Source organism: Schistocerca cancellata, chromosome 6 (genome assembly GCF_023864275.1).
Source record: "Schistocerca cancellata isolate TAMUIC-IGC-003103 chromosome 6, iqSchCanc2.1, whole genome shotgun sequence".
Classification (NCBI taxonomy): domain Eukaryota; kingdom Metazoa; phylum Arthropoda; class Insecta; order Orthoptera; family Acrididae; genus Schistocerca; species Schistocerca cancellata.
Genome location: NC_064631.1, coordinates 487,536,000 through 487,563,064, shown reverse-complemented (window position 1 = coordinate 487,563,064; position 27,065 = coordinate 487,536,000). Strand labels below are relative to the sequence as shown.

General features: G+C 41.4%; 1 protein-coding gene across 2 annotated transcripts in view; it reads left to right on the top strand.

Moving 5' to 3' along the window:
* LOC126190873 (vacuolar protein sorting-associated protein 52 homolog) overlaps positions 1-27,065 on the top strand; it is a 130,173-nt gene that overhangs the window by 76,127 nt on the left and 26,981 nt on the right. For both annotated transcript variants that reach the window (XM_049931472.1, XM_049931473.1), the window contains exons 8-10: positions 4,999-5,153; positions 20,083-20,170; positions 22,077-22,280. In XM_049931472.1, the coding sequence (XP_049787429.1) occupies positions 4,999-5,153; positions 20,083-20,170; positions 22,077-22,280 (447 nt within the window). The remainder of the gene's footprint in view (positions 1-4,998; positions 5,154-20,082; positions 20,171-22,076; positions 22,281-27,065) is intronic.

Genomic DNA, 27,065 nt, shown 5'->3' with positions numbered 1-27,065 from the left:
GGGAGTCATATATGACATAAAAGAATATATGACAATATTAGTAAAGGACTGATTGCTACCCACCATATAGTGAAAATGTTGAGTTGCAGACAGGCACAACAAAAAGACTTGTAAATATGTAAGCCTTCTGCCAGAAGGCCTTCTTCTGGGGGGGGAAAACACACAAACACACACACACACACACACACACACACACACACACACACACACACACAGAGGAGAAATTATGATTGATAATTTCTGTGTACCCTTAATCTCATATAGAAACTTTTCTCACCACAAGTAAAGTCCTGTCAACTTACATATATATATATATATATTTATTTATTTATTTATTTAAAAAGATGATGAGACTTACCAAACAAAAGCGCTGGCAGGTCGATAGACACACAAACATACACACAAAATTCTAGCTTTCGCAACCAACGGTTGCCTCGTCAGGAAAGAGGCATATCCTTTTGTCTTTCCTTCTCCTTCCCTCTTTCCTGACGAGGCAACCGTTGGTTGCGAAAGCTAGAATTTTGTGTGTATGTTTGTGTTTGTTTGTGTGTCTATCGACCTGCCAGCGCTTTTGTTTGGTAAGTCTCATCATCTTTCTTTTAAATATATTTTTCCCACGTGGAATGTTTCCCTCTATTATATTCATATCATATATATATATATATATATGAATATAATAGAGGGAAACATTCCACGTGGGAAAAATATATTTAAAAGAAAGATGAAGAGACTTACCAAACAAAAGTGCTGGCAGGTCGATAGACACACAAACAAACACAAACATACACACAAAATTCTAGCTTTCGCAACCAACGGTTGCCTCGTCAGGAAAGAGGGAAGGAGAAGGAAAGACAAAAGGATATGCCTCTTTCCTGACGAGGCAACCGTTGGTTGCGAAAGCTAGAATTTTGTGTGTATGTTTGGAGATCTGGTATGAAAAAAAAGGCGAAAAAGTGTTGGTTAAGTTGATCCTGTGGTGAACTTGGGTTGGTAGACAACAATGTGCATAAAGGTTAGGTGGTTGTGTTGCCGCTAATTCACGTTAAAGGACAGAGAAATTCGGGAAAATTTCGAAAAAACGTATTAAAAGGAGTGGTGTTGTGGTGAAAGATTACGAAAATGGGGCTGAAAACTGTCTGACGAAGAAATAATGACGTTAAAACCTGTGGGGAGCGGCTAAAATGATCAGTGATGTGCGAAAAACGGAAGTGGAAATAAAGTGAAAGTTATTAGAACTAGCCGAAATGGTTGTTTAATACGTGAAAGCAGCTGTTATTGAACTAGAAACGGTGGATTTTATAGCAGCGGTAGTGTTGAAAGCGGAAAATAAAATTTTTGGTTATGGTTTTGAAGTGGGTTACGTATTATTGAGCATATATAGGCGGGATAAAATTGTATAGTAGATTACGGAAAAAGGGGAAGGTGAATACAAAGTGAGACTACTGGTAAAAACAGAAAGAGAAAATAAAGAGAAAATAAGACGACAGGAAAGATTTCGAAATGCAACAGTGACAATAACAAACGTAATTGTTGGGTTCAAATTAATGATTTGGTTATAATAGAAGGAAACATTCCACGTAGGAAAAATATACCTAAAAACAAAGATGATGTGACTTATCAAATTAAAGTGCTGGCAGGTCGACAGACACACAAACGAACACAAACATACACATAAAATTCAAGCTTTCGCAACAAACTGTTGCCTCATCAAGAAAGAGGGAAGGAGAGGGAAAGACGAAAGGATGTGGGTTTTAAGGGAAAGCATATATAGTAAGGAGTCATTCCAGTCCCAGGAGCGGAAAGACTTACCTTAGGGGGGAAAAAGGAACGGGTATACACTCGCACACACACACATATCCATCTACCCGTCAACTCCTATCCTTAATAAAAGTCCTCAATCTTTCCTCTCCCACATCCACACCGGCTATTCAGAGCATCCTCCTACAGGCCAACCGCAAATTAGAACAACATGCCACCCTTCACCTCAAAAAACTATCCAATCTCCTGGTTTCCCACCTCCGGAAAGGCAACTCACTCACCCTTCACAACCTTTCCAGCAAACCTCAACCACCTCTCATTGCACACAAACCCAGTCTCTCTCACAAACCCAATCATCCCGGCCGCCCCATTGTAGCTGGTTACCAAGCCCCCACAGAACGTATCTCTGCCTACGTGGATCAACACCTTCAACCCATTACATGCAGTCTCCCATCCTTCATCAAAGACACCAACCACTTTCTCGAACGCCTGGAATCCTTACTCAATCCGTTACCCCCCGAAACCATCCTTGTAACCATTGATGCCACTTCCTTATACACAAATATCCCGCATGTCCAGGGCCTCGCTGCAATGGAGCACTTCCTTTCACGCCGATCACCTGCCACCCTACCTAAAACCTCTTTCCTCATTACCTTAGCCAGCTTCATCCTGACCCACAACTTCTTCACTTTTGAAGACCAGACATACCAACAATTAAAGGGAACAGCCATGGGTACCAGGATGGCCCCTTCGTACGCCAACCTATTCATGGGTCGCTTAGAGGAAGCCTTCTTGGTTACCCAGGCCTGCCAACCCGAAGTTTGGTACAGATTTATTGATGACATCTTCATGATCTGGACTCACAGTGAAGAAGAACTCCAGAATTTCCTCTCCAACCTCAACTCCTTTGGTTCCATCAGATTCACCTGGTCCTACTCCAAATCCCATGCCACTTTCCTTGATGTTGACCTTCACCTGTCCAATGGCCAGCTTCACACGTCCGTCCACATCAAACCCACCAACAAGCAAAAGTACCTCCATTACGACAGCTGCCACCCATTCCACATCAAACGGTCCCTTCCCTACAGCCTAGGTCTTCGTGGCAAACAAATCTGCTCCAGTCCGGAATCCCTGAAGCATTACACCAACAACCTGACAACAGCTTTCGCATCCCGCAACTACCCTCCCGACCTGGTACAGAAGCAAATAACCAGAGCCACTTCCTCATCCTCTCAAACCCAGAACCTCCCACAGAAGAACCACAAAAGTGCCCCACTTGTGACAGGATACTTTCCGGGACTGGATCAGATTCTGAATGTGGCTCTCCAGCAGGGATACGACTTCCTCAAATCCTGCCCTGAAATGAGATCCATCCTTCATGAAATCCTCCCCACTCCACCAAGAGTGTCTTTCCGCCGTCCACCTAACCTTTGTAACCTCTTAGTTCATCCCTATGAAATCCCCAAACCACCTTCCCTACCCCCTGGCTCCTACCCTTGTAACCGCCCCCGGTGTAAAACCTGTCCCATGCACCCTCCCACCACCACCTACTCCAGTCCTGTAACCCGGAAGTTGTACACAATCAAAGGCAGAGCCACGTGTGAAAGCACCCACGTGATCTACCAACTGACCTGCCTACACTGTGATGCATTCTATGTGGGAATGACCAGCAACAAACTGTCCATTCGCATGAATGGACACAGGCAGACAGTGTTTGTTGGTAATAAGGATCACCCTGTGGCTAAACATGCCTTGGTGCACGGCCAGCACATCTTGGCGCAGTGTTACACCGTCCGGGTTGTCTGGATGCTTCCCACCAACACCAACCTGTCCGAACTCCGGAGATGGGAACTTGCTCTTCAATATATCCTCTCTTCCCGTTATCCACCAGGCCTCAATCTCCGCTAATTTCAAGTTGCCGCCACTCATACATCACCTGTCATTCAACAACATCTTTGCCTCTGCACTTCTGCCTCGACTGACATCTCTGCCCAAACTCTTTGTATTTAAATATGTCTGCTGGTGTCTGTATATGTGTGGATGGATATGTGTGTGTGTGCGCGAGTGTATACCCGCCCCTTTTCCCCCTAAGGTAAGTCTTTCCGCTCCCGGGACTGGAATGACTCCTTACCCTCTCCCTTAAAACCCACATCCTTTCGTCTTTCCCTCTCCTTCCATCTTTCCTGATGAGGCAACAGTTTGTTGTAAAAGCTTGAATTTTGTGTGGATGTTTGTGTTCGTTTGTGTGTCTGTCGACCTGCCAGCACTTTCATTTGGTAAGTCACATTATCTTTGTTTTTAGGTATATTTTTCCTACGTGGAATATTTCCTTCTATTATATATATATATATATATATATATATATATATATATATATATATATAGAAAGATGATGAGACTTACCAAACAAAAGCGCTGGCAGGTCGATAGACACATAAACAAACACACAAAATTATAGCTTTTGCAACCAACGGTTGCCTCGTCAGGAAAGAGGGAAGGAGAGGGAAAGACAAAAGGATTTGGGTTTTAAGGGAGAGGGTAAGGAGTCATTTCAATCCTGGGAGTGGAAAGACTTACCTTAGGGGGAAAAAAGGACAGGTATACACTCGCACGCACACACACACATATCCATCCGCATATACACAGACACAAGCAGACATCTCTCCCCATATATTTTTATATTTACTTCCATTTCAGTGCCTTTACAAATGTCTGCTTGTGTCTGTGTATATGCGGATGGATATGTGTGTGTGTGCGCGAGTGTATACCTGTCCTTTTTTCCCCCTAAGGTAAGTCTTTCCGCTCCCGGGATTGGAATGACTCCTTACCCTCTCCCTTAAAACCCAAATCCTTTCGTCTTTCGCTCTCCTTCCCTCTTTCCTGACGAGGCAACCGTTGGTTGCGAAAGCTAGAACTTTGTGTGTTTGTTTGTGTGTCTATTGACCTGCCAGCGCTTTTCTTTGGTAAGTCTCATCATCTTTCTTTTTAGATATATTTTTTCCATGTGGAATGTTTCCCTCTATTATATATATATGAGATGTAGGAATTAAAATTGCAAAAAATTGAAAGATGTTGACCATTCCATTAAAAACAAAAAAACCAGCACTATTCAGATAAGATTTTGTTAGATGAATTTTTTGTAAGTGATTTTTGTATGAACATTTAATGCTATTATGGTAACATTTAGTGTTTATTATATGAAGACAACTTAGTTGTGAAGTAATGTGTAAAATCTTCCAGAAAAACTTGGAGACATTTGTGCAGAGCTGTTATGATGCAATAGCTCTATTTTTGTGTGCACATCTCATCCTGAGATACCAGATCATGTGTCACAAACGTGCTGTGCCAGCTTTAGATCAGTATTGGGAAGCTCTTCAGAGTGCAATATGGCCAAGGTATTTATCATTCTTCTTTGATGTATGAATCAATGACAACTGGTACATAAACATTAAATTAACATAAAAAGCATTACTTACTTTCAGACGATATAATTGCCAAAACAGATGCTTGAAATCATGTTTAAATGTTACTTACAATTAGACTAAAAGAATGTGTAGCCAATACGTCAAAAAGAAAATGGCATAAATTAATAATGAAGAAATATAACTGGTTGATGAATTATTGTATTTAGGCCACATAAGATGACTGAAGGACAGCAAGTCAGAATAAAAATTGCCTGGAGTGCTTAACGAAACTACATAGGGCTTACAAAACTAAGCTTCCAATTTTTATGAAATGACCAAGAGTGTTGCTGTAGGCTCTCCATTGTCTCCAGGAATGGCTAATTTCTGTATTGAACAGTTTGAAGAATGGGCATTAAATTTGACTCCATTTTACTCTTCCAAATTGTATTGTTATGTTGACAACATGTTTATGATTTTGCCACTTGGTGTCAAAGCTCTTAAGCAGTTCCTTCAGCCCATGAATAGCCTGCACCTAACATCCAGTTCACTATTGAGACAGAGAGGGTGAAGCAAAGTTGCCATTTTGGATGTTGTAGTACAACAGAAGTCTGATGGATAGCTCAAACATTCTGTGCACTGTAAGCCAGTTCATACTGATTTACATTTCAGCACACAGAATTTCTACCATCCATTCCATTAATGTACAGAACCACAGTTTTTCCTGTTGATGACCACTTGGATTTCAAAATCAATCACCAGAAGTATGTGTTCCAAAAGAATTGTTATGAGGCATGTAAGATAAAGGTGATGCTCTCTAAGAATCAAAAACACGAAAATATTAGAAAATCATCTGTGTGCTTTTTCCTTTCTGTGGTGCCACAACTAGCAAAATATACAGAGTATTGAGAAAATGAGGACTAAGACCTATTTTCTGACCACCTATGAAGATAAAGTAGGTATTCCACCTGGTTAAGAACGATCTCAGCCTCAGGGCCCCTCGAATTTATGATATTCCCTGTGCACGTGGAAGCAGTTACAGTGGTCAGCCCTGTAGTAAAGCATGTTTTCTAAAGGCTGAAAGCAGAAATGAGAGTCACAAGAACAGTTATATAAAAGGTGTTTACTTAACTCAGTATTTTCCTGAATACAATGCAGTCAGATCCAAAGTACAATTCTAGAGTCCTAGTTCATAGCTGAGGCCATTATACTGTAGACCCTGACAGAGAGGGAGAGACTGTGTATTCACAGGCAGTGATTACAATGCAATATTGGGCTCACAGGAGATAGTCGTGGCCTTTTACATGTTATGAGAGCAGCACTGCTTGTGCCTCCATAAGTTGGTGGCCATCGGTTGCTGTGTGGCTACCTCTAGTGGTGGTATTGAGTGTGGTTCTAACCTTGGAACTATGAACTGACATGCCTGGCATGGTGTTGCTAGTGAACAACACCACATTTCTCCACCCCCACTGCCCCCACCCCAACAACCTCATCATCATGGTGTACTGGATTTGTTGGTAACAACAGTGAGTGTTGGGGTGGGAGGTGGAGGATATGAGGGTCTGGATGCAGGTGTCACTGAGGAGGCAGTACCTGAAAATGTGGCCCATGTCAAGCTCCTGCTTGCACTCCTACATTCACCTTGCGAATGACAGGGAACACTGGCCGATAAACCAGTCATAGGGTGCACACCCATCCTTAGGGACAAGCATCTTCTGGAAGTGGCGATGACATAGCAGTGACTGGTGGATCTTGGTGAGCATGAAGAAAAGCAGCAGGCCAGATAGGACCAGATCTCCACGACATGGATAGATGACTCTGCAGTGATGTCAGTAGCACCACATTGACGTCTACAGGCTCCCTGTAGGGACCCGAGGAAAGCAAAGGGAACTAGCCACTGAGACTGAGAAGTCTGCAGCAGGATACGCAGCCAACAGAACCTTTGAGGTGAAGCATTCTGATACTCTGCATGTGCCTGACAATGAGAGATCCCCTTCCATGTACAGTTTCATTGAGCAAGCTGCTTTTTACACACTATGTCTCAGTGGCCATGATGCAGAAGACAAACAACTTCCTTTTGGAGAGACTGTGGAACTTTCGCAAGTGATTACTCACTATTTCAGTGAAGCAGAATCACACCCTGTTGTACAGACAATCCTTGCCGAAGTGCAGAGTATCGGTGAACCACTGGATTGTGAGCAGCTTTGCCAGAATGTGGCCAGCCAGTATGGATGTATTGCAACAAAACTTGTAGATTGGCATCCACAGCCATTGCCTGAGCAATCTGACAATGATCTATGTGGAATCAATCAAGAGTTTTATAGTCCTGCACATCAAGAAGGAAACAAGGGTCTTCAGATGCATTGAACACTGTATCATTGCCAACTGGTAGGTGAGAGGTTCTCTGCATTGGAATGATTGGCTGTTGGTCTGTACATGATTACATGCTGGTAATTGGACAGTATCAAAGACCAGTGATGCAGCTTTCATGCTGTGCATGGTGGTATTTGCTTTGAAGGGCTTAACAATGACATCAGTAGCTTGTGATCTGTCACTAGGTAAAACTTGCTTCTGTAAAGACAGTGGTGGCATTTTATTGTACCATAGATAATGGTCAAAGCTTTTTCCTCTAGCTGAGAATAATTGTACTGAGGCTTGGTCAAGAGTTAGGATGCAAAGGCAGTTGGTCTGCCTATAAATCCAACTTCGTGTGAATGCACAGCACCAATCCCTTATGAGGAATCATCGTCCAGTAGCACGACTAGCTGAGTGGGATCAAAATGCATTAAACAACTATCACTCAATAAAGTGTCCTTCAGTCACTGAGAATTACTTTGACACTCCGGGGACCATTCAAAAGAAACATTGTTTCTGTGTAATCTGTGCAATGATGTCACAATTTGTGCTGCATTTGGAATAAACTGAATATAGTGAGCTAGATTTCCTAGTGCTGCTTGACGTTCACTTACATTGTGAGCTGCTGGCAGGTCGCAAATAGCAGTTAAAGGAAACTGCAAACAATGGATGCCCTGGGTGTTGATGATAGGGCCCCAGTAGCTGATCTCAGTTTGAAGGAAAGAACACTTGTCTTTGTTGCACTTGAGACCAATAGCAGAGAGAACTTGAAATAAACTTCTGAGAGTAGAAATATGTCCCACAGTACAACCTAAAACCATAATATCGTCCAAATAGTTCATGCTTGAAGACACATTGCAGTCAGCTGTTCAAGATAGCACAGAAAAATTACAGGCACTGAAGCACTGTTAAAGGGCAAGTGAAAAATCTTGAGAAATCCTGTCTGTAACATTACAGAAAATGGCAGGCAGGGTACAAATGCCAGGAACTGAGATGCGGCTCTTATAAGCTGAGAGAGTTTTCTGCAATTTGTACAATTTGGGCTTTCCTAACATTCATATGTGCATCTGTTCAAAATTGTCACTAAAACTGTCGTATCTAACTGAATGTGCACATTATGATTAACAATGTGCAAAGTGACAAGTTTTTTTTGCTTGACACTGAATAGGAGAAGTGTTCTGAGACTAGTTTGATACAATTTTTGATATTGTCGCAGAAGAAGCCGAGTAGCACAGTCACCACAGTGTAGTGGTTATGATACTAGACTGTTGCATGGAGAGTCATGAGTTCAAAACTCACCTGAACTGTAAAATTTTAATTTATATATGTGGTTCAAGTACATTCTAGAAGGATCCACAAATGTCAAGAATGATTGAACTGGAATGTTTTGTAATTGCGTATATATCGTATGTATTCTGGCCGGAGGCAGTTCGCTCCGCATTCTTGTATGTGCAAGTGCTGAATAAACCTTCGTTAAGAGAAGTTAGTGTTCGTCATTCATCAAATTACACATTCTTCTATGTGAAATTATTCTGGTGGAGACGCTGGGTATTGGAACTTGTGATAGTGCACATTATCAATGACACAGCGGCTTCCATCGGGCCGCAACAGGGTCGCCATTTACATGACGAGAAACCCGAATTCGAGCCATATTCAACAGATTGCAACCTATTGGAGACGGAAGAAGAAGAAGAAGAAGAAGAAGAAGAAGAAGAAGAGGAGGAGGATGTTACGAAGACAGCAACTGTGTGCCACCACATAAGACATCCTTCCAGGTTCTCTGGTGATGATGGCCGAGATCCAAACTAGTGGCTGAAGGTGGATGAGTGTGTAGCCAAATTTAACAAATGGGATGGCACCGTGTGCTTGGCTAATGTATTTTTCTACTTGGAGGGTACTGCCAAGCAATGGTATGAGAACAACGAGGAGAAGTTCACAAGCTGGGAAGTATTCCAGGCAGAACTGCACAAGTATTTTGGTGACACCCAATGACAGAAGTGCAAGGCTGATCGTGAGAAGACTGCCTTCATCACCCCTGAGGGCCTGAATGAGTTTTAGGTAATGCCGTTTGGTTTGTGTAATGCACCAGCAACTTTTGAATGGATGATGGCTAATCTTGTATGTCACTTGAAGTGGACAATGTGTCTTTGTTATTTAGATGACATTATAGTGTTCTCAGAGACATTTGATGAACACACAAAAAGACTGAGGGCTGTTCTTAAGTGCCTGAAACTTAATCCAAGGAAGTGTCTCTTTGGAGCAAAAGAAATAAAAATACTTGGACAGCTTGTGTCAATCGAAGGTGTGCGGCCAGAACCAGAAAAGGTGAGATCTGTAATGGAATTTCCTATACCTGAAAGTATTAGAGATGTGAGAAGCTTCCTCGGATTATGTTCTTATTACCGTCGTTTTATCAAAGACTTTTGTATCAAGGCCAGGCCACTCCAAGTGTTGTTAAAAGCCGATGCTAAATTTATCTGGGATGGTGCTCAACGAGATTCTTTAGATGTGTTGCGAAAAGCTCTGACGACTGACCCTGTACTTGGTCTGCATGATGAGAGAGCACCTAGAGAACTAAACACAGATGCCAGTGGGTATGGAATCAGTGCTGTTCTAGTACAAATTTTGGATGGAAAAGAGAAGGTTATAGCCTATGCTTCTAGGACACTTACAAAAGCCGACAGAAACTACTCGGCTACAGAAGGAGAATGTCTTGCTATGATCTGGGTCATGTGCAAATTTTGACAGTATCTCTATGGAAGGCCATTCACAGTTGTTACAGATCATCATTCGCTTTGTTGGCTGACAGGTCTTAAGGATCCAACAGGACGACTCGCCAGGTGGGCACTACGGCACTACGTCTTCAAGAGTATGCCATTACCATAGTGTACAAAAGTGGAAGAAAACACCAAGATGCCGACTGTCTCTCAAGAAACCCTGTGCAAGATCATCAAGACTTTGATGGAGATAGTGACTGTCTCTCTGTACCCCAGGATCTCTCTGCTGAGCAGGAGGAGGATGCCAAGATACCTCAAATTGTGCTTGCCTTAAATCGGTCAGAGGATGTGAAAGGACAGTTTAAGGTAGTTAATGGATTACTTTGCGAGAAAAACGTTGATCCATTTGGAAAGAGGTGGCTACCAGTGATTCCTAAACACATGCATTTAGATGGTCTACAGAAATTCCATGATACACCTGAGGCCAGACATTTTGGGTTTATTAAGACATAATAGGATCTGCAAGAGATTTTTCTGGCCAGGTTTATTTGGGATTGTCTGTCACTATGTGTTGCACTGTCAAGAGTGCCAGAGGAGAAAGACAGTTCCTCAGAAACAACCTGGCCAACTCACACCAATTACACCAGCCGAAACGCCTTTCCAGGGTGTTGGGATTGACCTCCTTGGACGATTTCCAGTTGCTCGTGGCAATAGATGGATTATTATTTGCACTGGTTATCTGACACACTATGCCATTACAAAAGCCTTGAAAACAGCTGAAGCATTTGAGGTAGCCAAATTCATCGTAGAAGACATTGTATTAAAACATGGTGCCCCAGGGTCATTAAATACAGATTGAGGAAAAGTTTTTCAATCAAATGTTGTGACAGAGATAAACTGTCGGTGCAACATTACTCATTACATGACTGCCTACCATCCGCGAACTAACGGGCTTACTGAACAAGACCAACATGTTATGTGTTCGTCAATGTTGAGCAGAGCAATTGGGATGAGGTGCTACCTTTCGTGACGTTTGCCTACAACACCGCCAAACAAGACACCACAGGATTTACACCATTTTTCCTGGTGCATGGGCGTGAGGTGACAATGATGATGGACACTGTTTATCCATTACATCCTGATGACATGGACGATGACTACATTGGCCAGGTGTTAACCAGGGCTGAGGAAGCTTGGCAGTTAGCTCGACTCCATACACTGCAGTCTCAAGAAAACAATCGCCGAAGGTATGATGCGAGCAACCCCTCCTGTTGTGTACCAGCCTGCTGACCTCATCTGGATCTCCATTCCTGTTCAGAAGGTTGGTATCTCTGAGAAGCTCCTCAGGCGCTACTTTGGACCTTATAAGGTTGTAAAGCAGTTGTGTGATGTTACTTATGAAGTTGAAGATTTCGACCCTGACACAAGACAATGAAAGATCAGAGGTACAGGCCACATCCTTTGAATGAAGCCCTATAAGGAACCTGCAGCCCAGGTTAATTTTGAAGCTCCAGCGACAGGCAATGAGCAGAAAGGTGACACAGAAGATAGCAGCAAGGGAAGTTCTAAGAAGATCATGCCCGGGGCGAACATCATTCATCGGGAGTCGGAGTATGCAGGACCGATGATTCGTTCCCGGACTAGGAGGATGTAACACCGAGACACTGTTCTCTTAAGGAGGTAGCAATGTTGCAGAAGAAGTTGAGCAGCATAGTATAGTGGTTATGATACTAGACTGTTGCACGGAGGGTTGTGAGTTCAAAACTAACCTGAACTGTAAAATTTTAATTTCTATATGCGGTTCAAGTACATTCTAGAAGTGTCCACAAATGTCAAGAATCATTGTACTGGAATGTTCTGTAACTGTATATATACCGTATAGTTCTGGCCGGAGGCAGATTGCTCCGCACTCTTGTATGTGCAAGTGCTGAATAAATCTTTATTAAGTGAAGTTCGTGTAAGTCATTCATCTAATTACATCTTCTTCTACATGACAATATTGACATTCATAGACTGTCATTTTGGATAAGGAAGGAACTGCTTGTGTGACTTTCACTTTTGCAAACGCACTGATTGTACATGTTTATGCTTGCCGCAATGGAAACACTTTCCATCATGGTGGGGGCATACCTGCCGCTTGTGTGATGTGAAGCACCGAGGGCACGATTTAATGAACAATGGCATTGGCCAAGCATGCTGCTATTGTTGTCTACAGCATTGCCAAGGCTGCGATTTGGAATGACGTGACGCGTGAACTCGGCACATGACTTGTTTTCTATCAACCTTACTTTGTGCTACAGAAATGTGAGAAGAGTCAAAAGTCTACTGCAGCACTGTCATGAGTCCTGTGACTGGAGCAGTTCTAACAGTTGCTTTAAACTTGGATCTGGATACTTAAGTATTTGTTCTCTGATTTTGGTCAGACACATTTTGGTGATAGCCTCTTGAATCACAGCATCACTGTAATATCTTACACAATCACACTGAAACTTGAAATGCTTTTTCAGGCTCTGTAAATCAACTACCCACTGTTAGTTTGATGGTGTTGCCTACATAATCTGAACAACTTGATAAATCAGCAGTTTCTGGGCACAGCCTTACAAGTAGACCCCAAATGCTGTTTAATAAAACAAAAATGGATTGTCCCAGGCTTCTACCATACTGGGATTATGTTACAAAAGCGACAGTAGAATTTAGAATATGTGAAAACAGCTTCAACTGGGACTCAGATATGACCTTAGTGACATATGGAGGCGAGAAAAAGCACAGAAATTCATCAAATTGTTTATGCTCTTACATAAGTGGTGACATTAACAGTGCAGGCACTGACGCCATCTGTGGCAGCATGATGTGTAATGTTGTTGTTGTTGATCATTCATCAGTCAGGAGCCGTCCATGGGCTACATAAGGCCACCACAGCAGCAGCTATGACAGTCAGTTGCTGTTGATGAAGACAGTTGTGGTAATCATTGAAAGCTCAGGTTTTACCCAGGTTTAATACAGCAAGAAATCCAAGAATATTTTTTGCAAATGAATTCCATATTATAATTTTAAACATGTGTAACTTAACATTTTAATCTAGGGAACTGTAATAATGTTTACTTCTTTAGTTTGTAAAAATTCGTATTGTCTTAACTTCACAGCATATAGAACAGAACCATCACAAAATGATTTTGTTGTATATTCTTGTTTTGTGTAAGTTCCGTTACTATTTCCAGAAGTCACGTTGTACTAGTGCTAAATCACGTTGGTCTAATCTGTAGTTGAATTCTTAATCAAGGACATGTTATTTAATTTTTGTTCTGTTTGATCTCTGTGTTAATGACACTGGACCATAAATATGTTATTATATTACTAGAACTTACTAAAATGAGAAAAAACAGAATAATAAAACATTTATTTTTGGAATTGGAGAATGAAAATAATCATACAAAATGAGAACTTATTTCATATAACAAATTTTAATAATGAGCAGAGGAAGGCTAAGGTCTCTGCCAAGGTTTTTTAGTATGAACTGTCCTTCCAATTGCTAGAAATTATTTGGAGGAACTGGATAACTCAACTCAGGGCAATTGGGTCAGATACACAAGTCTTCATCCTCTTTACGTGGGCAATTTTTTGAGTTAACCAGTTTATTTTGTTGACTTTGTTATAACAGCCCATTCATTTCCACCTTATTGTCTACTGCATTATTTCAAAAAAATTAAGAGTGCATTGCTCTAACACAGTTAAGAATACTGAAAAAAATTGCATGTATCCATATTTACAAAATAATTTATGTTCGGAATATAAAATTTCTTGTTCCACACCATTATGAATTATCAATGCAATGGATCTATAGAACATGAAACAAACTAACAAACATGGAAAAAAGGCTGTCCTCTTAGATTTTAGAATCTGTTAAAAGTATTTATTTCAGAATGCAACATCCTAAGAAGCCCTAGCTCATTAAATAGAGACCTATAAGAGCCTTATAAGTACTTCATGCTATAGTGTGGCACCCTCTGGTAGCCCTCGGAAGGAGCGGGATCACTCTGAAGTGGCCCATATGGCTGAGGGTGGGGTTGAGTGGCAGGTCGGTTGACCAGTGATAGACTGGTGGTCAAGAAAAACACTTCATTACTCATCACTTACACATTTCTGCACCATCAGTGGGAGACAAACATGCCCCACTCCGATGTGGCAGGCAGGTGATGGTCTGTGGATAGCTGTCCTCAGCCCCAGTGGGACGCTACTCACATTGGTGCCCTGCGATGCTGACATCAGGCCAGGCAGCAAGTTGGTGATCTGTCGGTAGGCCAAGGCGCTGATGTCAGTGGCTTCTTCTTGTTGCATCTTCCTTCTGCTGTTGAACACCCGAGCCCCAGTGACCTAGGCATGGCTTCCATTTTTCGCAATGATGAGGGAAGACTGCTGAACAGAGGACAGGACCCACTACCTCCAGGCAGGGGTCTGGCAGTGACAGGTGCAGAAGGCAGGTCTATGGCACTGTGGCACCAAGTCTCACTGGGTGAGCTTAGTGTGAGAGGCAGCTGCCCCAGTCCGGTATTGCACCCATGCCAGCAGCTGGCAGTAACCACTCATCTTGTCCTCTAGCTAACCCTAGCTTTGTGTTAGTTATTTTTGTTGCTATGGGATGAATTTGTTGCATTGTTACTCATGACCCAATCACGTAACTCGTAAAATGGTTCTTGCCCTGGTGTGATGGCACCATCCTGCCTGCTGTGGCTATTGCTGTTGTGCAGTGCAGGATACGCAGAACACGACTAGCCTGGCAGGCAATCCTTCTGCTTGCATGTCACTATAACCGACATGCCGCAACACTGCGTTTACTGGCCATGAGTACCTAATACATTGTTCTATGGAGGTTTCTTACAAAGTTTTACAAGATTCGCGAAAGACTAGGTACTGACCCTACATTGCCCCCCTACACGCAGGTGACCCAGCTCCTCTGGTCTTGTTTGTGACTGATTCCCCACCGAGTGGCTACTTTTACCATTGATTTACAAAATAAGTACCAAAATACCAAGATTATATTAGGGCAGCAATCTTAAACACTATACACTTTATATTATGGCTTTCTCCATGCTTCTAATGTTCCTTAAGTGCAACAAATTAATCTGTTATGAAAATACTCTCCATCTCATGCTTGGGTGAACCAGTCTATTGGAACTTGGACTACCCAAGAATCGAGTTACTGAATGGCTCACCATCTCACAAACATAAAAGCTATGCAAACTAAAATCAGATTCCAGAATGAGATTTTCACTCTGCAGCGGAGTGTGCGCTGATTTGAAACTTCCTGGCAGATTAAAACTGTGTACCGGACCAAGACTCGAACTCGGGACCTTTGTCTTTCGCGGGCAAGTGCTCTACCAACTGAGCTACCCAAGCACGACTCACGCCCTGTCCTCACAGCTTTTCTTCTGCCAGTACCTCGTCCCCTACCTTCCAAATTTTACAGAAGCTCTCCTGTGGGAGTCCTCACACCATCTTTACTATCTACATGTCCCAAGATATGCACATCTTCCAATGCAAAATGATGCATTTTGGTACTCACAAGGGAACCTCCCCATCGCACCCACCTCAGATTTAGTTATAAGTTGGCACAGGGATAGGCCTTGAAAAACTGAACACACATCAATCGAGAAAACGGGAAGAAGTTGTGTGGAACTATGAAAAAAATAAGCAAAATATACAAACTGAGTAGTCCATGCGCAATGTAGGCAACATCAAGGAAAATGTGGGCTTATGAGCGCCGTGGTCCTGTGGTTGGCACGAGCAGCTGCGGAACGAGAGGTCCTTGGTTCAAGCCTTCCCTCGAGTAAAAAATTTAATTTTTTATTTTCAGACAATTATCAAAGTTCAGGCACTTACACATAATCAACTTTGCTCTCCAAAATTCCAGGACATGTTCAGATTTGCTTTGACATATGCAGAATCTGACGGTCTACACACGGAAACATTTGAATACGTAAAAAACATATGTTTTGACAGAGCACAGGGAAAACTGTGCGACTGTGAAACTCGTGCATTCATTTGTTGCAGTTTATGTGACAAACTCTTTGTTTTCATCACTTTTTTGGGAGTGATTATCACATCCACAAGAAAACCTAAATTGGGCAAGGTAGAAGAATTTTTTTACCCACTCGCCAGGTGTGCAAGTTAGGTGGGTCGACAACATATTCCTGTCATGTGATTCACATGCCATCACCAGTGTCATATAGAATATATCAGACGTGTTTTCCTGTGTTTACCTATGACCTTGCGATCAATTATTTTTGGTTCCTACTGGAGAGGCACGTACTTAGGTCTACTAATCGCACAGTTTTGCGGTGCGGTCGCAAAACACAGACACTAAACTTATTACAGTGAACAGGGACGTCAATGAATGAACGGACAGATCATAACTTTGCGAAAATAAAGAAAGTAAAATTTTCACCCGAATGAAGACTCGAACCAAGAACCTCTCGTTCCGCAGCTGCTCACTCTAACCACGGGACCACGGCGCACCTCGGCTCTCATTGTCCTTGATGTTGCATATCTTAGACATGGACTACTCAGTTTGTATATTTTGCTTATTGTTTCATAGTTCCACACAACTTCTTCCTGTTTTCTCGATTTATCTGTGTTCAGTTTTTGAAGGCCTATCCACGTGTCAATTTATAACTAAATCTGAGGGGGGTGCGATGGGGAGGTTCCCTTGTCAGCATTATATGTGCAGCCTGTAACCTCCTGAATACTTTTGTTGTTGCCTATGTTCTTGGGGGGAAAAAAAGAAAAAGATATGCAGTCCAAAGATACTAAACATTGATGAGACTTTAATCCCTTCAAAACACTATCTGACAAATGCTGAAATGCTGCTGGTGCATTTTCAAACCAAGTGGCTTTCTTCTGTGCTGATAATGTCTCCAAGGTAATGAAAATGCGGTCTTTGGTCTGTCTTCGGAATCACCTGCAACTGATGCTACCCACTTCTCAGATCCATTTTTGAGAAATATTGGCACTGCCAGAGATAATCATTTTTTTTTCCATGAGGTGTGGTATAGGGTAAGCATCTGTTGTCATCCTGTTATTAAAACAGTGGTAGTCATGGCGAAATTGATACTTTTTGGGTACAATTAAAATTCCTGCTCCTCATGGGCACCTACTCTCTTCTATTATGCCATCGGCTAGCTGCTGATTCATAAATTATTCTAAATTAGCAGTAGGGATTGTGGTGTACTATACGGCTTCTGGTACAGTGGCACTTTGTTTCCCATAGGAATCCCGTGTTGTGTCAAGTACACTGCAGGCAATGGCCCCCATGGTAAGAACAATTCTTGAAACTCTAGCAACAGTTCTCCATATGCACTCTCTCTGATCCTCTGAAATGCTTTACCTCCTCATGCAGTGCAATCTTAGCAGCATCCTGTGCCTGTTCATAGCTTACATCTTCTGTGCAGCATTCTTCCCCTTCCAGAATTTCTAATGTTGCCAGAAGCAATACTTTCAACAATTTAATCTCCACAGCCCAAAAATTGTCCTTGCCTCCATCCTTTTCCTGACCACATATAACACTTCATCTCACTAAACAACATGATTCATCCAATAAATTGCTACCTTCCAGCGATTCTACTATACACAAGATACCAACTGGTAAGTCAAGCTCCACATTCACCCACAATGACTTTGGTGTCACTCAACACAAAATCATGTGAATTAAGCCATAATTTCATTCACATTGTTTAACTGGGTTGCCTACTGTGACAGATGCTTCTTGCGACAGATCAACATTGACAACACCTTCCCCTAGCTGGAAAGTCTTCACACTAGTTCCACCACACATCATTGCCTTATACCCAATAAATATCTGGAGACCTTTGACACCAACAGGTACCTATATATTTTTCCACCTACTGTACCCACTATAGCACAATCTGCCTCTGCTGCACATGCCCTATACATTGATAATTAAAATTTATTACATTCACTGTAAGCACACTCGTCTTTCTCTTAACCCTATTGCAATGTCATTTTCTTCAAATTACATTCCTATCCTCATTGCTGCATGGAGATCCCTAGATACACCAGTGCACACCCTCCTAGACATTTCCAGTGCTAAACCCCTCAGGAAATCATTGAGTGCCGTTTACTCCACTTCCTGTTGTGACACCTTGTGCATCTCATCATTCTGCATTAATTCATATGTATGCATATCAGTTTTCCTAATCCTGTCTGAAAAATCCTCTATGGCTTCATTAGACCTTTTGGCTACTCACAGAAAGATCACATACTATTCTGCTTCTTATACCTTTACAGTAATCCTTGTTTTAGCTGCTCAGAAGTCTCCACTTGTTTACTGCATCCATGCATCCTACAGAGGACTTAACGTCTCGTGAAAGGCACAATTTTGCTATTTGCAACAAGTAATTATCAATGAAATTGATTGAATAGAAGGGAATCAGGAAGAAGAAAGTAAGGGCAGAACAAAAGACAAATTGGATGCAGAATGACATTGAGTACCATTCCTGTGAGGGAGGCCAGCCATGAGTGCATCCCCGAGACAAGGGCGTTGGAGGATAGGAGCTGTATCAGGCTCGTGGCCAGAGAGAACAATGTCCAGTGGGCTGGCGCTCGGTGGCAGGCACCACTGGAGCAGGTGGTGCCAACACTGATGTTGGGCATACTCGTGGTGCCAGAGCCAGCTGAGGTGGTGTTACTAGAGAGAGTGATGCAACAGTGTCGTGACCGCTGGCACAGGGCAAGCTGGTGACGGATGGGTGGGGAACACTAGAGCTGGGACACAAGAGCCAGTGGCAGGTGTCAGAACCCAGAACGGCCACATCCATGCACAGGAGTAGGGGATGCCTGGGCCAGTGCTGGGACTGGCAACAAAGCTGTCAGAGGCAACTGAAAAGGTAATGGGTCCAGATGGGAAGGACTAGTGAAGAATTGAGCCAGGAGGCCAGACAGGATGGAGAAGAAGCCTCAGAAGGGAAAAAGAGTGCAGGATGTGACAGAACAAGTGAATTTTTCCCGCAGAGCATAAATGTCGGGCAAGAACAGGAGCAGCAGGGGCTCAGTCCTGCATATACCCCACACCAACCGTTATTAATGTGGTGTACACTGCGGCACATGGATATTTTGCTGATGTCTTTCATTTTTGCTCTCTCTCTTTGGCCAGTACCATTGTACAGTGTTTCAACAACATAGAACAAATCCACAAATGCTGCAAGCATTTAAAGTATTCCTATAGCCAGTAGAATCTCCCAGTTTTGTTTTGATAGAATGTGTGGTATCAACTCAGATATATTATATCTATTCTCCAGAATATCAAGAATCATCTACCAAAATAATGATCAGAATTTTCTGAGCTGTAAAAGAGATTCTTTGTATTGAAGAGGGTAGACTAACGTGTGAATACTAAAAATAAGAATAGGCCTAGACAGAAAAAAAATCATTAATCAGAAAATTGCAGACGATTTGTATTTGCAAAAACTGAGGTATTTGAAGCTTAAATTGTTCTAACACCTACTCTTATGGCACAGGCTAGGCAAATATTCGACACTGTAAGACATAATCAAGAACGCAGTTCTACAATGGAACCAAATGGCTTGGATACTGAAGTAATAGCTGACGTTAATGATATTTCTTTAACATTTCCAGTTGCTTTATAAACTGTTATATATTATGACCAAAATCATGATATTATGATTCAGATACGGAAGTTTTGTTTGATATTTTCATTTGTGAATTTGCATCAGCACAGAGTCTACTTAGAGATTAAATTGTAGAAAGTAGTTACATCACAACAAGGTATTTTATTTGAATATATTGCAGTTAACACATATGTAAATTAATATTTGCAGGTTTGAGTACATATTCCGGTTGAATATCAACAGTGTTCAGGACTGTGACCCAATGAAATTCAGTGCCAAAGAAATGGGTCCACATTATGTAAGTATTCTATAATGTCCCATTTGATCATATTTTATAAATAAAGATCAAAATCTTATGCACTCTGGAGAAGAACATAGATAAAAATGGGCAGTGCTTGACAGAATATCTGAACATTGATCAAGTGAGTTTAGTAACTTAAATGCTTTTTCAGCTACAGTGGAAAGTAGAAAATAGAGGAAGAGGACAGGAATAAAACACAGAACAGCTTAGTGGTGTAGCACAACAGGTGGAGGTAGATTGGGTATAGTAGGAGACCAATGGACACAATGGCCATGTGCAGATGGAGTGGAGCAAAGAGCAATTATAGAGAACTGTACATGATTCAAATAGGAGAAATTAATAGTTGTGAATTACATAGCATGTACTCTGTTTCTAACTTTTTACGGTACTCTTGTTATGTATTTTTATGTTGACCTACTTATAACCAGATTTTATATCTCAATTTGCTTACCGTTTCTTAACCCTTGAGCAGGTGTGCTGATTTTCATAACACAAGTAGGTATGCAGTGCACTTCGTAAACAGGTGAAAAAATAGCTTTCTCTAAGTTACCATGGAAATCATTATGAGCAAAAACACAGTTTAATCTTCGTTTAACTAAACAACAATAAAATAAACTTACATTATATGAGTTAAATCACTCTCTTGCTGTGTGCAAGTGTTACCCCACAGTATGACCCTCTCAAAGAATTAAACAGTGCAGTTGCATCAGATGCCAGCCAAATGCTTATGTGATTACTAATTATCTTGTAGATAACTGCTTCATTGTGGGATTGTGCAGCTAGCTTGAATCTTTGACATTTTCTTCCACATATCATAATTTTTTTGTCATCCAGCTTGCTGTTTATGTTATATTACTGCTGCTCACATGGATGTATGACAGCACAACTCAGCAGTGAGTTAACTGAAGCAGTCATGTAGAAATAGCTATGGGCATATGCAGCTGTGAAGCAACACTGGAACAGTACATGACATTATTTGTGTTTGGCACACATTATGCATATGTGCACCCATTTGATGGTTAATGGACAGTCATGTTCAGCTACATGTGGAATCAAACCAACATATAGCATTGTCATCCCACAAAATGAATTCATGATGATTTAAGTAATTGATTTTACTATTCTTTAACTTGGGTAAATTTGAATCAGAGTTACTGTTTATGTTGGATTAACAGATTTTGAAAAAGCTTTTGTCTCAGTTTCAACAAATTCTGTTATGATACCTTGAGAAACAAGGCTCAGGATATGGAGAGAAAACACACACACACACACACACACACACACACACACATAAACAGTTGTGTATCTAATCATTAAGTAGAAGGCTCTTTCTACTTATGGTTCATTTTTCTACGTCCTCTAAATCTGAAGATGGCCTCTAATCACCCAGGTCATTCATGATCACTTGTGTTCTTACACCAGTGGCTGAAACAAATAAGCAATTATGAAAAGAAAACTTTTTATTTTCCATGTATTCTTTTTTTCCAAATATAGGTACCCAGTACAAACTCGTGCCCTTGTTCTTAAATTCTATAAACACATAGGAATTGTTCAGTGTAGAATTCCATATTAAATATACAGGAATGGACATAAATATTCCACAGTGTGTTAAAGGTATAAAACAGCTACAAAGTTTTCCAACAGGTGATAATGCACTGGAAACAACACTGGAACTTCTGTAACCTGCACGCACCCCCATACTTTTATGATACAAAGTTTCAAATTTTTGGTTGTATATTTCTTGATATACTTATTGAATTGCCACTATTCAGTTTAGAATGTTAGAAGCTATATTTCATTTTCATGGAGCTGGTGAGACAGTGCAATGGTATGATAGTGTAATGGCTTTTGATATGTTGTCAATGGAAATTTCCAACTTGTAAATCACATTTTCTCCTTGCAGATAACAAGGCGATATGCTGAATTCAGTGCAGCAATTGTTGGCTTGAGTGAGACCTATCCAAGTGAACTTGTAAACCGGCTGCTAGCAGAATTGCAGGAGCAAGTAGAATGTTTTATTTTACGAATGGCAGCAATTTTTCCTCAACGGAAAGAACAGTTAATTTTTCTTATAAACAACTATGACATGGTGCTTCAAGTTTTGATGGTAATTATAATTTTAATTTATTATAGTATAAATACATGAATTGTAATGTACTGCAATAAATCTTGAGTAGAATGCTATGATGGTTTATGATGAAAGACTAGCTTTATACAACTTAAAAGGAGAGGAATGCTGGTCAGTAATCACTATCAAGAGTTAGAATTCCCAATACTTATGTCAAAAATCTTAAACTAGAAAACAACGCCCGTAACATTTGGAATATAAGGATTCTTCCTCATTAAGGAAAGACTAATTTATTGGTGAAGTCTGAGAATAGGATGCAAGTCATTTAGCCACTTGGCAAAGAGGGTTTTGTCTGTCAGGAGAAAGACTGAAGACAAAAGTGTTCGTATCAATTATTCTACAAGTTGTGCCTTTTGGAGGTAAGGACTGATCAGTCTTTTGTCTATTTGTGATTTTAACAATTTCCTAAATTGAATTCTCCATGTTATACTGTCATAATTTCAAATCTGCTTTATTTTATTACTTGTTAATTTCTAAATATAAAATCAGAAAATCATTTTGAGCTGGAAATGAGAAAGTGGAAGTATACAAAATGATTTTTTTCCACCATGTACAAACCCTAGGCATTGACCTATGAGAGGATACGGAACAGAAAAGGTCTAATGAACATATGTCCGGAAAAGCATGGTTTCCGTACTAGAGACCATTAATTCAGTCACACTTCATTATAGAGACTACAATCTAATACACACTGTAACATGCAGCCACAGTTATAATGTGTGTGGTTTCTGCTGAGAGGGTGCTTCTGTTCCTCATACATCATGCCCTAGCCTAATTTTGCCATAGTAATTGGTAATTTTGTGTCTGATACATTTCTCTTGCTGATTGATATTGTAGTGGATGTGATACAGTATTGTACACAGTGATTCCACATTTGAATTGATAGCTTGCTGACATGGTGAAAGGCAGATGGTAATGGGCAGCAAGGCTGTGCCAGGACACCTATCCCTGCCAATAACAACCACACCATTCAGTGAAACTTCCTGGCAGATTAAAACTGTATGCCAGACCGAGACTCGAACTCGGGACCTTTGCCTTTTGCGGGCAAGTGCTCTACCATCTGAGCCACCCAAGCACGTCTCACGCCCCATCCTCACAGCTTTACTTCTGCCAGTACCTCGTCTCCTACCTTCCATACTTTACAGAAGGTTCACAGGAGAGCTTGTGTGTGTGTGTGTGCGCACGCGCGCATGCGTGCACGCGTACGCACGATTAGACCAAAGTCTCTGTAACAATATATGATTGAATAAATGGTTTCTAGCATGAAAACCAAGCATTACTGGCCATAACTTCAGTAGACCTTTTTTGTTCCTTATCCTCTCATTGAACAATCCCTAGAGCTTATAGACGGTGGAAAAAATCACCCTGTATAACCTTGATTTGATGAGTGCATGGAAGGTTACATACAACTTTTATAGAAACTAGACTGCAGTTCTAAAAGTCAAAGGACATGAAAGGAAGGTAGTAGCTAGGAAAGAAGTGAGACACATTTGTAGCCTATCCTGCATGTTACTCAGTCTGTGCATTGAGCAAAAAGTAAAGGAACACAAGGAGAAATTTGAAATTAAAGTTCAGGGAGAAGAAATAAAAACTTTGAGGTTTTCCAGTGAAATTGTAATTCTGTCAGAGATGAGAAAGGACTTGGAAGATCAGCTGAATGGAATGGATAATATCTTGAAAACATCTTATAAGATTATCACCCAAAGTAATACAATGGTAATGGAATGCAGCTGAATTAAATCAGATGGTGTTAAGGTAGTTAGAATAGGAAATTAGACTCTTAATGTTAATACTAGAGTTTTTCTATAAGATGGTGGCAGAAGTAGAGAGGGTGTAAAATGCAGACTGGCAACTACAAAAAAAAAGTTTTTTCCTATAGAAAGACAAATATGCTACTGGCTGTTCTAAAAATTTTTGTGTAGAGTGCAGCCTTACATGGAAGCGAAATGTGGGTGATAAACACTACAAACAAGAAGAGGATAGAAGTTTCTGAAATGTGGAATTACAGAAGAATTCTGAATACCAGATGGGTAGATAATTTAGAGGCTATGAATCAGATCATGGGGAAAAGAATGGGTTAGGTTGATGGCACATGCCCTGAGGCATCAAGGTATTTTAATTTGGTGAGAGAGGTAGGTGGGGGGAGTTGTAAAAATTGAGACCAGTGTTTGACTATAGTAAACAGGTACAGGTGGCTGTAGGCTGCAGTAGTTATGTAAGATAAAGAGATTTACACAGGAGAGACTAATGTTGAGAACTACATCAAACCAGTCTTTACTGAAGACAACAACAACAACAACAACAACAACAGCCTAGAGTGATCTCATGATCTATGTAGGCTCAGATTAAGGAAAAGCTCAGATAGAAAGCTGTATCAGCATATGAAAGGACAAAAGTCACCGCTAGTTTGCAGTTTAAAAGGGGCAGTGTGTGTACACTATAGTCCAGGCAGTATGCAGAAGTGTGTTTTCTGATTTCTCCGTCTTTCTCAGATTTCATACATTAAGAGAGATTGTTATAATTTTTATTGATAAAGTGGAATATTGTGTGATCATTCGTTTTCTGCATTAGAGAGGGAACAACACTATGACACTCCATGCCAAGTTGATGGAAATGTATGGGTATAATGCAGCTTCTCATCTGACACACTGGTTAAATGGCACAGATGCTTTCATTATGGACAAACAAGTCCGAAGGGCAAAGAATGAAGTAGTATAGATCACATCTCTGTCAAGAATCGGGTATTGCAATAGAATTGGAGGCCAAGGTGCTCAAAAACCATAATTGAGGCAATAGTGGAAAAAGTAAAAGTCAGTTACAGGTGAGTTTTGAACATCATACAAGGCATTTTGAATGAGACAAAGACTGCCACTCTCTGGGTTCCACTGCAGCTCACGCTCATTCTAAAAGCTTGCTGAACTTAGGCAGCAGCAGAAGTGTTGCAGCTGTCTTGTGCCAGTCGGTGCATAACCACCATGGATGAGTGCTATGTTACCACTGTGACCTCAAGACAAAGGAGCAAAGCAAGCAGTGAAGATACGGAGCCAGCCTTTGTAGCTGCGTGGTTCTAGGCACTTCAGTCTGGAACTGCGCGACCGCTACGGTCGCAGGTTCGAATCCTGCCTCGGGCATCGATGTGTGTGATATCCTTAGGTTAGTTAGGTTTAAGTAGTTCTAAGTTCTAGGGGACTGATGACCTCAGATGATAAGTCCCATAGTGCTCACAGCCATTTGAACCATTTGAAGATTGGATTCACCATGGCCAGCATAGGCAAAGATCCAAACATCATTGAGCAAGGCAACACTGAATGTTTTCTGGAATGCCATGGTGTGGTGCTAACATATTGTGCTTGTAAGGGGCAAACCATCACAGAAACATGCTACCTGAATCTCCTGATGAGGCTACAGAGGCTGTCAACCAGAAGCATCATAGGAAGCTATCCGAGGGGATGTTTGTGTTGCATGCCAGTGACCCGGATCATTATGCACAACACATGGTTTCACATGCTGCTTCTTTGCATTATGAAATTTTGCCTCACCGCCTTATTATCACAACATCACACCCAATTACTTTTTCATCTTTCATTAGATGAAGAAACCATAGCATGGCAGGCATCTACAGAATGATGGTAAGGAGATTAAATGTGGAATATTTCCTCAACTATCAAAAAGTCAGACCACTGCAATCAAGGTCTCTCCCAAGTCATGCAGTGTTGTTGGTGAATATGTAGAAGTGGACCAACAGTTTTGTGGTTACAACCTTACATAGTTTTCTCCTGTTTACACGTGTGTAGTGTTGAGGTTCTTGACTTAAAAATGTAGTAATTTGGTTACTGTGCGAAGAGATATAATTTTTGTATGTACAAAAATCAAACTATGGAAAATCCAGGAAGGAATGTAACAGTATTAGAGAAGGAAAGTTGCTACTCGCTATATAGCGGAGATGCTGAGTTGCAGGTAGGCACAACAAAAAGATTCTCACAATTATAGCTTTCTGATGTTAAGGTCTTTGTTAATAATAAACACACACACACACACACACACACACACACACACACACACACAAAACTCGCACACACAACTGCAGTTACAGGCAGCTGAAACCACACTGCGAGCAGCAGCAACAGTGCATGATGGGAGTGGCGACTAGGTGGGGGTAGGAGAAACTGGGGCGGGGAGGGGCAGGGATAATTTGGTGTGGGGGTGGTAGACAGTGAAGTGCTGCAGTTTGGACAAAGGACAGGGGAGAGAAAGGGGGGGTAGTGGGAAAGGAGAGAAATAAAAAGACTGGATGCGGTGGTGAAATGATGGCTGTGTAGTGCTTGAATGGATATAGGGAGGGTGCTGGATGGGTGAGGACAATGAATAACAAAGGTTGACACCAGGAGGGTTATGGGAACATAGGATATATTGCAGGTAAAGTTCCCACCTGCGAAATTCAGAAAAGCTGGTGTTGGTGGGAAGGATCCATATGGCACAGGCTGTGAAGCGGTATTGAAATGAAGGATATCATGTTTGGCAGCTCATTCAGCAACAGGGTGGTCCACTTGTTTCTTGGCCACAGTTTGTCGTTGGTCATTCGTGTGGACAGACAGCTTGTTGGTTGTCATGCCTACATAGAATGCAGCACAGTGGTTGCAGCTTAGCTTGTAAATCACATGACTGGTTTCACAGGTAGCCCTGCCTTTGATGGGATAAGCGATGTTAGTGACCGGACTGAAGTAGGTGGTGGTATGAGGATGTATCGGACAGGTCTTGCATCTA